Below are 12568 nucleotides of genomic sequence, written 5' to 3'. Positions count from 1 at the left end.
GAACTATTTATTATCGTCGTTGTACTTTTCCAGTCCAGTTAGAGGTGGTAATGCGTCGACTCGTCAATCGCTAAATAGTACAACGAAGAAGAAAAAGACCGGATGTTTATGTCAATGACGTTAGCAGGCGTCATTTTCAAAGCTCTTTACGGCCGTTGTCTTGGTGCTGAGTGTTTAACTCTGTACAAACAATAAAGCGCAACTACTACTTCGATAAACTACACCGGTAACATTAGCAGGATGGGTTCACGCTAACACCTAACCGGCTTGTGTGAAGGTGAGAACGGACAAGTTAAAATTAGTTAACATCGTTTCTCTTTATGTCTGGTTGGGAACGGCTAGTCAAGCTAGCTAACAGCTGTTGTAAAATCAGTTTTGAATTGTTGTTAGGACAGTAGGAAATCAACGCAGATGTTAGACTTATTTATTTACTCTTGGTTTATTTGATATTTGTTATAGAGTATCTACAGACTGTTTGTTAAAATTGCAACTGCGCTAGTAATCATACCAAAAGTGTGTCTCATTGTCCAACACTGTGATAAAAGCCCATGCGTAAAACGTGTTTGAAAAGCTTTACATGTATCAAAAGAACATTTTGTTTATGACATAACATCTTGCATCCTGCATATCTGGTTTTGTCTTTGTGTTTGATTTAGATTTTTTTTCATGTAGGACTGTTTTCATATCAGTGACTGGAAGCTGGAAATATTATGGACAATCTGGATTTCTCAGAGGAGGAAATTCAAGAACAGTTAGCCCTCCTTGGCTACAAAAACATACCAAAGCACAGGCTGCGTGAATTTAAACAAGGTTAAACATATATCTACCAACCCTTCTTAAACCTCCCAACTCACATTGCCATATTGTTTTGCAGTTTAATATATTTATTGTGCACTGATTATTTACATTTTTAATTCTAAGAATTGATCTCTTGTTTTTCTTAATTTTCTGTCATATACTCACATTAAACATAAAAGTTTCAAATAATGAGCTCAGTAATTTTCTGTCATATATTAAACATAATCAAAGTTTCAAAAAATTAGCTCAGTAAGTAATCTCTGCGAGTAAAAAGCTCAGACTTTAGGAGTTTCAAAGAGTTGAGTAATTGTTTTTTGGGGGAGGGGGTGTAACTTGTCTTAGATAATGGATTTCCCTTATGTGGTTATGTCAGGAGCACAACTCTAGTATGGGCACACGTGTTGTTCAAACCATCAGTTTCTGAGGCGCAGTTAATCAGAGGAAAGTTAGCCTAAAGAGAGATGAAATGAAACAGTTGTTTCACACTATAGATGAACTGAGGGGCTGCACAGAAGTTAAGGATTATTTTGAACTGTGAATCATGCAGAGCTACTCTGGTAGAGTGTAATAATAGAAATAGATGTGGAAATGACAGGCATTACAGGAAATGATTGCAGACATGTTAATCAGTAAATATTGAGGGGAAACTGTCATTTCTGTGATTAGATCTGGATGAGCTGGTTCGACGAGGGGAGTGGAAAGGCCTTTCCTCATCAAATGAGATGAATGCCAAATCTCAGGCAACTACACCTCAGCCAAGTCCCCCTGCCTATACCAAAGAAAAGGGTCAGAGCACTCACTTTGTGATTTTGAGTATTTCACTTTTATAACACTTAATAACATCTAACTTGAGCTCTGTTTTTCTCCACAGTTAGTCCACACTGCTTTAAAGGCACTAGTGAATCATTCTTCCTACATGCAGGCAGTACAGACCATGCCAGAAAGGTAAGCATTAATGACTCATAACATACAAGATATGTTTTTATATTATATTCATTTATTCTTGCATTCATTGCTCTATTGAGCCAAATGCTGTTAATGTGTTGCCACATAAAATCATGTCATGAGTAGCACTACTTTGATTGGACAACAAACATAGTCTTAATTGTAATGGTGTCAGGCATGTGCAATAAATTAAAAGCATGTAATGTCACACCCAGACGCTCATCAACTGTTATAACGGAGACTATGACTCGTACGCTCAACACTCGGTGGCCCAGAAGCTCAAGCTCCCTCCAGGTGCTCCAAGCAGGCTTCAGGTGGAGCAGGATCTTGAGGATACCATCCACTCACCACTGACAGATAGCTACACATCTACCCCAGACACCCAGGGGAGACACTTCATCAAGAGAAAAGTTCTGAGGTAGTTTTACGAATCGTGTGCTAATTTTTTCATTTGTTTGTCCAGAGTTAATTTGGTAATGGTAAATGGCCTGTATTTATATAGCGCTTTACTAGTCCCTAAGGACCCCAAAGCGCTTTACATATCCAGTCATCCACCCATTCACACACATTAGTTAATTTTAGTTTTATTTGTCTTTCCAACTAGCAGCAGCTGGATTTTTCTTTGTATTAATAAAAAAAGCACGTAAAGAGTAGAATTTCATGCATTTCTAGGAAACAGCTTTCCGGATACAATTTTGTTCTGATTACCAAAGAACAAGTTTGTTTGTTTATTTTTGTTTGTTTTTTTCATGTTATTCTGCTCTGTAACCACTAATGGCTCACGAGTGAAAGAGTCTATGGGTTTATGGGCCTATGTGCTTACTGTCTGGATTAGTCTGTTTTTTTTTTTTTACAGTTTATTTAAACTTTAAACTTTATTACAGTTTAGCCCAAGATTTTAAATAAATATGAAATAAAACCCGTGTTTTTCATCATCTCTGACACCGATCTCCAATTTATATCGCAGGTCGGTATTCAAATTTAAGTTGTTTTTTTAATCATTGACATATTCTTCTCTTTTTATATCATTTCTTCATTGGCTAACACTAACAGGGAATTTGTGGCACATCTGGAACAAGTCAACTTATTGTGGAGATATGACTTGTTCCAGATGTGCCAAATGGAGAAGGTCTTCGACTCTAATTATGCTTCCCGCCCCTCAGGAAACACAAAGGACAGTCACTTGTCTGTGATGAATCAGTCTACAGTGAAGACTCAGGTAACAAAAACTAATGGACAAAAATCTGTAATATCTTCTGATCATCTGCTTTAAGGTTTATTGTTCTAAAATAATAAGTAATAATGTTCGATTTTATGTTTTCACAAAGCTGTAATGTACAATTGTACTGTGTACTATTAATCAAATTGGGATTATTTTTTTTAGGTAGCTTTACTATAACTAGATTAGAATAAAAAAAAAAATAGGTAAACTGAAGTGCAGAAATAATTTCAAGAAGAAAATGAAAGAATAAATTGACTGAGTACTGCTGTAGACATCCAGTTTGTATTTATGGATCACAACAAGTTTTATCCGAAGTTTCATGTTTATAGTTGAACCCTGGCCTTCATTGTCTCACAATAAGAAACAACTATTGAAACAAGCAGCATTAAAGAGTAAATGCAGCAGTGTAATTCCTTTTGGTCAGCAGCAGTGGGCGCTGTTCCAGTGAGAAGAAGCTTTTGAGGCTTCAGCTAATCCTCTTAGCTACTTCCTTAAGTCCTGTGCCTTCTCAGATCACACACTCCATACACCTGAGTTGTAGTGCAAACTCAACATGTACAAAATGTGCAGCACTCAGTCAGACGAAGAGAGTGAAGATGACAAGAATTCCCTTTCCTCCTCATTTTGGTCTGATGGAGATGAGGAGAAAGAAGAAGAAGAGGATGAGATTGAGCGAATGATTGACTCTAAACCAGCCACCGATGCAGAAGATTTACTTCAGGGGGCTTCAGAGGAGGTAAAGAGTGGGTTGAACAACCAGAGCAACTTCAGCAAGGAAAGTTTGGATAAGACAAATAACGATGATGAGGAGGAGGAAGAAGAAAGGTGTAGTAGCAGTCCAGATAGTCTCGCACCAAGTCTGATGACCTCTGGCTACGGGACCTACAAATCAGAGGGGCAGGAGGGAGCAGAGTACAGAGATGACCACACCATAACAGAGTTTGATCAGGATAGTCTGTCTGAGATGAGAGAGGACGAAGAGGACAGTCGGTCACTCAGCAGCTTTGGCGACTTTATTGAACCTACACATAAGCCAGACTTCAATGAACTGTCTGTGTTAGAGGTCAGCAAGATTTTTGATAATGTGGCGTGCTGTAGAGAAATCATCCACATCACAGAAGTGCATTCGGAACAGAAGAAAAAGCAGGCAGGTGAGGAGGAGTGCGATCTACATGCGGCATCTGAAAAGAAAGCACCAAAAGAACAGCATCGCACTGTTCAGGCTGAAGACATGTTCCGGCTGAACGAGAAGCAAAAACAAGAAATAGAGGTGCACGACCTTCATGGGTTCAATAATGTCAAGAAAGACGTCGGAGGAAAAGCGGAGTGTGAAGATCCAGACGAGTCTTCGAGCAACAAAGACATCAAGTTTATTGACTCCAGAGTGAACATTAGCTCGACCATGATGTATGGCAACATGTGTGCAGAGTGGGAAGGAAACCTCAGACAGGACAGGGGTAAATGTTTTCCAGCTTCTAAATCAGCACGTCATGATACTTGTTACTGTAAGGAGGTTGTTTTTTTTTGCTGTTTGGTCAGAGGCTCAGAAATGGGCTACATGTTTTTGGGCATTTAGCCATAAAAAGGTCAGCTTTGAATAATAAATTACATCCCAGTTTGGACATTTAAAAAAAGGTTATTGAATTTATATTCAGAAAAATAAATACATGTTGTATGAAAACAATTTTTCAAAGAGTTAAATTTCTTGATATAAGATGTACATTTTTAATGCAGGTATTAAATTTCAACATCACATTAATTGTAAATTGACTTCTCAATTAGTGTTGATATGAAAAGTTTAAAAGGTGGGCTGATTATGCTTTCCCTTATTTTCTAACATACATATGTACTATTACAAAATAAATACTTCTGTTAAACAGGTCGAGTGTTTTAAATAATGAGGTGTTCATGTGTGTTAGTAATCGATGTGAGACTTAAGCTTCTCACTGATCTAAATGCTCATTTTAAGGCCGTTTTTTCAACCCTTTGAGGGCAGCCAATCAGGAGAATGTTGTCTTGGAGCCACTTATAGGAAGAGGAACTAAAATGTAATTCTGTCAGAGAGTAGATGAACCTTGAAGCAGAACCAAGGCTCACTATCAAATTAAAAATAATTATTTTGAATTGTGGCAAAAATATGGAAATTTGCTAATTTTAGCAGGGAAAGTTTAATATTTATACATGTATTAACACAGACTTTGCTACTCTCTTCAAAGTTGCTAAGAATCCAAATATGGAGTTGGAGATAAGCAAACTATGTCTCTTTTAAAGTAGCTGAGAGTGAAGTGTTGGGTTTGCTGATGGTTAGTAATTTGTGTTTGCAGGTACAGCGAGCTGTCTGGAAGAAAGACTGGCTCAACTTCATTTAGCCACATCACCTGAGCAGGAGTCACCTGAGTCAGACAATGAAGACCTGGACGATCAGAGCGACACTCAGACCTCTGAGAGTGAAAGAGTGTCTTTAAGCGCTTTTGAATTGTACATGAAAGGCATGGTGGGTAATATGTCTGTGAAGGTTCTCAGTCATCCAGGTCATCGTAGTCAAAGGAGCTTGCAAAGAAAAGCGTCTGGACTTCTTTAAGTTGCTTGAAGACGTTTCACCTCTCATCCGAGAAGCTTCTTCAGTTCTAATGTCAAATGGTGGAGAGTCCCAGATATAAACCTAGTGGGAGTGACCCCCCACAGAGGGACAAAAGGACCCCCTGATGATCCTCTAATCGCCTGAGCCAAGGTGGGAAACTGGGCGTGGGTCCCAATCCGCCAGAGTTTCGGGTGTGTTCATTGTGAAACCTGGCCCCACTTTATCATGCGAATTCCTGAGGTCAGATGGCCCAGGATGTGAGTGGGCGTTAAGGCAACTTAAAGAAGTCCAGACGCTTTTCTTTGCAAGCTCCTTTGACCATGGTGGGTAATGTAGTCTCTTAAGATTTAAGAAATTTAATAGCGTTCAAAGTGTGTCTTCTGTCCTATCTTGCTCCTCCTGCCAACGGGTGAGGGGGGATAGCTGCCCTTCCCTTAGCCTGGTTCTGCCAGATATTTCATCCTGTTAAAAGGAATTTTTTTTCCTTCCCACTGTCACCAAGTGCTTGCTCATAAAGGGGTCATTTGATTGTTGCTGTTCTCTCTCTATGGGTTTACCCTGTTGTAGGGTCTTAGTTTACAATACAAAGTGCCTTGAGGAGACTGTTGTTGAGATTTTATGCGATATTATATCTATAGCTATATTATATTAATAAAACTAACACATTTTCTTCTGTTAATAACAGTTGAAGATGTAATATCTTGTTTTTTTCTTCTGTTTGTCTTTCTTTATGGTGGAAGCAGACTCGAACTAAGAGTGATGGTGATATAAGGCCCAAACCAAAGTCCTGTAAGCTGGCAATAAAGCACAATATAAAGATTTTGCTTTCTCTGAACTTTCGATAATTTCTCACATAGATTTTCATTTCAGTCATCCGGCCAGTGATGAGTCAACAGACCATGAAGAAGACTGACCCAGTAGCCAAGTAAGTTACAAAATGCAGTGGTTAAAAAATGAAAAGGATTGCCACTTCTGTTTGAGACTCACACCTGAAATAATGTGGAATTATGATTCTAGAGGCTCCTGATAGGTTTCTTAATGATTTCTTTTCCATTAGAAGACTCATGTGCAGCACCTTAATGCTTCCAAATTCAAAATTCAAATTTTTATTTGTCACGTACACAGTCATACACAGTACGATATGTAGTGAAATGCTTGGACAACTGCTCGTGACCTAAAGAAAACAAAAAAGGAAAAGGCTATGAATAAGAAAGGAAATAAATATGAAAAATTAAAAAGGGTAAATTTAACTAGGAAGGAATAAAATATAAATTAAGGTTAAAAATGAAATAACTGTACAACACAAATTAGAATGAAGGGTAAATTTAACTGGGAAGAATAAGATAAAGATAAATATATAAATTAAAGTTGAAAATAAAATAACTGTACAACAAAATACACAATACACAATATAGAACTATATAAGAATGTATGAAGAAATCTAAATATAAATAAATATATACACAATAACAGCAGCTGTACAAGTATTAACCGGAAATGAAGAATATAGTGACCAGTGTTGTGCAAAACCAAAGTCCAGAAAGTCCAGTGTGTGTGTAAGAACCATATGTGTGGGTCAGTACTGTGTGGTGGTGTGATTGAGAGACCGTATCGCCTGCGGGAAGAAGCTCCTCCTCAGTCTCTCTGTGTTGGTCTTCAGGGAGCGGAATCGCTTTCCATACAGCACTTCAGTACTTCCTATAACTTGTGTTAGTGTAAGTTAGACAGTAATTATGCCAAATAAAGGACAGTAATTTTAATTGATTATCCTCATGTTGTATAACAGTTCTGTAACATTCTGTTTGTACTTCCTTAATACAGCAGCAGTCTGGAAGAATCACACCCATCAGGTTCACATTGATGTGATGGTTACATGTTTGCTCACTGGGTTTTCTTATATCTGCAGGTATTTCCAGTACAAGCAGCTCTGGGAGATGTTCAAACTTTCAGGAGAGAAGGACAGGAGGGCACTGCGCTCAGAGATTAAGGTAGAAAATATAACTTCAATAGGCAAGTGTTAGCACTCCTCACATAGATGTTCAATCATCTTTGTTTTCATACTTGTGGGATGAGACATAAAGTTATTACACCGTCGCTTTTCTCAGTAATAGAATGATCTGACTTATAAATTCCTGTTTTGTTTCATTGTCCTGGGCAGCAATGTTTATTGGAAGTACTTATGAGTGTATGTTTTTCTTTTCAGCAACGGCTCACATATCAGCCTCCACCAGTAAGTATTTCTCCAGATTTTTTTTTCTATTTCTCATTTGTCCTTTTTGTACACAAGTTGTGTGAATACAAACTTTGGATAATCTCTCTCAAAACATAAAATATATGGTATACCATACCATAAAATAAATTATGGTAAAAATAATAATAATAATAATAATACATTTTATTTAAAAATAGCGCCTTTCAAAGCACCCAAGGATACTGTACAACAAATAAAAACACAAAAACTGGAAATATACACAATAATAAGAATAACAGATAAAAGTTAAGAGCATACAGAGGTTTAAACATAAGCAATTTTAAACAGATGAGTTTTGAGGGTGGACTTAAAAAGAGGGAATGAACTACTATTACTGAGGTCAGGGGGTAAGAAATTCCAAAGTCGAGGGGCAGAACAACTAAAAGCCCCGCCCCCATTGTAATCAGATGAGCGGAAGGAACAGAGAGAGAAAGAGAAGATGAAGATCTGAGGCACCGGGATGGGAAGTTCATCTGTACTAAATCGGAGAGAGAGAATGAATAGCCTTAAATGTATAAAGGATTATTTTAAAATGGATGCGAAATTTAACCGGAGCCAGTGTAGCTACTTCAGGAGTGGGGAGATGTGGTGGGTAGAGAAAGTCCTAGTAATAATATGGGAGTTCTGGACACGTTGGAGCTTGTTAATGGATTTTTGTGTAAGGCCAAATAATAGTGAGTTACAGTAATCAATTCGCGAGATAACAAGATTATGGACGAGAATGGCAGTGGCATGAGGAGTGAGGAAAGGGCGGAGGCGATTGATGTTACGGAGTTGAAAATATGTTGCACGTGTGACATTATTGATATGTGAATTAAAGGACAATGTGCTATCAAGAATGACACCCAAGCTTTTCACAGAGGGAGAGATAGGGACCAGCGAATTATTGATAGTGAGAGAGAAATCGTTAATTCTGGATAGCAATCGTTTAGTGCCGACCATGAGAAGTTCTGATTTATTGCTGTTGAGTTTAAGGAAGTTGGAGGAGAACCAGGAATTGAGTTCAGCTAAGCAGAGGGTGAGGGAGGGTGGAGGAAGAGTAGAATCGGGTTTGGTAGAGAGGTAAAGCTGGGTGTCATCAGCATAGCAGTGGAACCGAATGTTATATTTACGAAAAATGTGTCCGAGTGGAAGAAGCTAAATGATGAAAAGGAGGGGCCTGAGGACAGATCCCTGGGGCACCCCAGTAGATAGAGAAGGCTGAGAAGTGAAGGATTTTCATTGAATGAACTGAGTGCGGTCAGACAGGTATGATTTAAACCAGGCTAATGGAGTATGAGAGAGACCAATAGAAGCTAATCTGCTAAGAAGAATGGGATGAGAGATGGTGTCAAAGGCTGCACTCAGATCAAGGAGAATAAGGATGGAGAGGAGACCAGAATCAGCTTGCCATAAGAAGATTGTTTGTTATTTTTATAAGAGCAGTTTCGGTGCTATGCAGAGGACGGAAACCAGACTGGAACTGTTCGTAAAGGTTATTATCAGTTAGGTGTAGATGGACTTGTGAAGCAACTATTTTTTCAAGAATTTTTGAGAGGAATGAGTCCTATCTCCAATCTAGGAGATAGGACGAAAATTGTTAAAGTTGTTGGGATCTAGACCTGTTTTTTTCAGGATTGGGGTAATGGCGGCAACTTCGAAAGAAGCAGGAACAGTTCCAGTGGTGAGTGAAGAGTGAATAATAGCAGATATGAGGGGAAGGAGAGGGGGTAAACAGGCTTTGACAAGGACAGTGGGGATAGGATCAAGCTGGCAGGTAGAAGGCTTTGATTTGTGGATGAGCTCAGCAATATTAATTAAAGACGGAAGTTGAAAAACAGAGAGGAAGTGAGAAGGGGGTGGAATTAAGACAGAAGAGCTACATTGAGCATTAGGGACCAAGTCTAGGTGTATTTTTGGAATTTGGACGAGCTCATCAGCTGTATACTGATGGATCCCAGTGCAAAGTCGGAAGATCGATGACATAAAGATCCAGACCCACACAGACAGTGCATAGATCCTGAGAGGCCACATCACGGACAGGAAGAACCGGACAGAGACACCGGTGGGCCGTAGAGACAGGAACAGGACAGGAATCCGGTAGCGACAGAGGTAGCGATGAGTAGCGGCAGCAAGTCGCGCCAGCGTTCACTCAACCGGAAGGTTAAAATGTATCAGAGGAAAAATAAAAATAAATGAAAAACATGAAATGAGAAGGTGTGTTCAACCTTTTGACTGGTAGTGTACATCTATTTCATGGACGAATTTGTAAGAAATGCAAATATGTCCCAAGTGCAATGACCTGCAGCTCTTTATTTCAGATTTTGTCTGAAACAAGAGTTTATTGTTTTATCTCCGTCCTTTAAAGTCTTAACCCTCTGTGGTTGGATCTTATCTTTGGATCTTTACACATTCTGCAAATATTTTCCAAGAACACAATGGGCAGCTGTTTATAGGAGAGTGTGGATGTTCTGAGAAGTGTTAAAGGGTAAATAAAGGTAGCACTGTGTTCAGAGTAAGATTTCTATTTGAATCTCTTTGACCACGTGTAACAAACACAACGGTCACTTGCCAAACAGAGCTAAATTTTCCTTTAACTTGATGTGTAAAGAACTGAGATCAAAAATCTACACAAAACGTCTCTCAACTGTTTAAGTGGCTTACATATCTGAGCCTGCTGTTGCATAGATCACAGTTGGAGACTCAGAACATCCGAAAGTGATCAGCTTTAGTGGTTAAACAGTTTATCCCTCGTCTTTGCAGCCTAAACCTCGGAGAGTTTACGTACCCAACACCTACATCGTGCCAACAGAGAAGAAACGGTCAGCACTTCGCTGGAAGATCAGGAATGATTTGGCCAGTGGTCTCCTTCCATACAAATGATTACACTCTGCATGTTGTTTTTACATATTTTTATTAAACTTTTGCTTTTTTTTTATCATTGGAGTTATTTATTATTGACTTTCTTGTTACAAAAAATAAAAACAAAGAAAATGTGACTCACTTAACTCAGTTAATATGTTACAGGTCACTCTTTAAGGAAAGTCAGAGTAGGTTAGTTTAAACGGGTAGAGAGGCGTGTAACGTTCATCGTGCCAGAAACTTAACCTTTTCCAAAGTGAGGACGATGGCTTCATGTTTCAGCATGCTGTGGACATTCAGACCTGAGAGAGAAAATATGACAAACTGTGTGAGTTTTAAAGAAGAGATTTGTTACATATAACACTTAAAACCCTGAGCTTTTTAACAACTGTTTAATTAAACTGGCATGTTAGGGGTCCATAGACACAGTGCTGCAAAGACTTCAATGCATGAAATATTTTGCACAGAGAGGCATTTTTTGAAAAATGTATTGATAGCAATGTTGAATATTATTACAGGGTGGCTGGCCTCTCCCTTAGAGATAGGGTGAGAAGTTCGGCCATCCGGGAGGGGCTCAGAGTAGAGCAGCTGCTGCTCCACATCAAAAGGAGCCAGCTGAGGTGGTTCGGGCATCTGACAAGGATGCCCCCTGGGCGCCTCCTGGGTGAGGTGTTCCAGGCATGTCCCACCGGGAGGAGGCCCCGGGGCAGACCCAGGACACGCTGGAGAGATTATATCTCTCGGCTGGCCTGGGAACGCCTTGGTATTCCCCCGGATAAGCTGGAGGAGGTGGCTGGGGAGAGGGAGGTCTGGGCCTCTTTGCTTAGGCTGCTGCCCCTGCGGGTCGCAGCAGCCGGGTCGGCCTCGGATAAAGCGGATGAAGATGGATGGATGGATGGATGGATGGAGGAAAAAAAACTACATGTAAAATAATCCAAAGACATGCAGCTTGTGGGGATAGGTTAATTGGATAATCCAAATTGCCATTAGGTGTAAAATGGTAAATGGCCTGCATTTGTATAGCGCTTTTCTAGTCCCTAAGGACCCCAAAGCGCTTCACAGAGAAGCGGGGTACACCCTGGACAGGTCGCCATTCTGTCGCAGGGCTAACACAGAGAGACAGACAACCATTCACACTCACATTCACACACTGGTGATGGCAAGCTACATTGTAGCCACAGCTGCCCTGGGGCGCACTGACAGAAGCGAGGCTGCCGGACACTGGCGCCACCGGGCCCTCTGACCACCACCAGTAGGCAAACATGGGGTTAGTATCTTGCCCAAGGATATTTGGCATGCAGCCAGGAGGCAGCCTGGGATCGAACCACCAACCTTCTGATTAGTGGCTGACCTGCTCTGCCACCTGAGCTACAGCCACAGGTGTGAATGTGCGAGTGAATGTGAGTGCGAATGGTTGTCTGTCTCTCTGTGTTAGCCCTGCGACAGAATGGCGACCTGTCCAGGGTGTACCCCGCCTCTCGCCCTATGACAGCTGGGATAGGCTCCAGCGCCCCCCGCGACCCTGAAAAGGATAAGCAGAAGCGAATGGATGGATGTAAAATAATTACACCGTGATGCCTCTGCCTTTGTAAATAGAGGGACAGTAACTGCGTGTTTATATGTAAGCGTGTAAAACCTGAAGATATACAAAATACTGTTAATCTGACTATCTGCCATTCTGCAATTCCCCTCATGTAAGCAATAACGTGGCGCACAGCTGATGTGAAAAAAGGCACATACCATAAACGTTGCGTGAAGAACTCTGTATTCCTCGTCCACACGTAAACGCAAAAAATTCGTTTTAAAAAATCTCAGTTTTCGGTGATTCGAAACGCCGTTTACGTGTGGAAGAAACAGCTGCGTTTTCAAAAATACCCGTGTAGGTGCGTTAGTAGTTTATTTTCTTACTACCTGCAGATTACTTGTATTT

At 40.1% G+C, this 12568-nt stretch overlaps 1 protein-coding gene and 1 pseudogene across 5 annotated transcripts in view; one reads left to right on the top strand and one right to left on the bottom strand.

Moving 5' to 3' along the window:
- Positions 1-110: 110 nt before the first annotated feature.
- hyls1 (HYLS1 centriolar and ciliogenesis associated) lies at positions 111-10772 on the top strand. Of its 4 annotated transcripts, none has more exons than XM_080881475.1 (12): positions 112-277; positions 657-810; positions 1465-1584; positions 1670-1743; positions 1959-2161; positions 2907-2962; positions 5290-5459; positions 6290-6335; positions 6417-6471; positions 7453-7534; positions 7750-7776; positions 10540-10766. In XM_080881475.1, the coding sequence occupies exons 2-12, from the start codon at positions 711-713 to the stop codon at positions 10657-10659; spliced, it is 1053 nt and encodes a 350-aa protein (XP_080737601.1). In that variant the 5' UTR covers positions 112-277; positions 657-710; the 3' UTR covers positions 10660-10766. The 4 variants fall into 4 exon arrangements, with proteins under 4 accessions (XP_080737602.1, XP_080737601.1, XP_080737600.1 ...); XM_080881474.1 differs by having other exon boundaries at positions 673-810; positions 10540-10764; XM_080881476.1 differs by lacking the exon at positions 657-810 and having other exon boundaries at positions 111-277; positions 10540-10768.
- Positions 10665-12568, bottom strand: part of LOC308395038 (large ribosomal subunit protein uL4m-like) — a 17857-nt pseudogene continuing 15953 nt past the window's right edge. The window contains exon 7 of the transcript XR_013974794.1: positions 10665-10940. The product of XR_013974794.1 is annotated as a large ribosomal subunit protein uL4m-like (transcript). The remainder of the gene's footprint in view (positions 10941-12568) is intronic.

Source organism: Rhamphochromis sp. 'chilingali', assembly GCF_963969265.1.
Source record: "Rhamphochromis sp. 'chilingali' genome assembly, chromosome: 4".
In the NCBI taxonomy this organism is placed as follows: domain Eukaryota; kingdom Metazoa; phylum Chordata; class Actinopteri; order Cichliformes; family Cichlidae; genus Rhamphochromis; species Rhamphochromis sp. 'chilingali'.
This window is presented reverse-complemented; position numbering and strand designations above follow the sequence as displayed.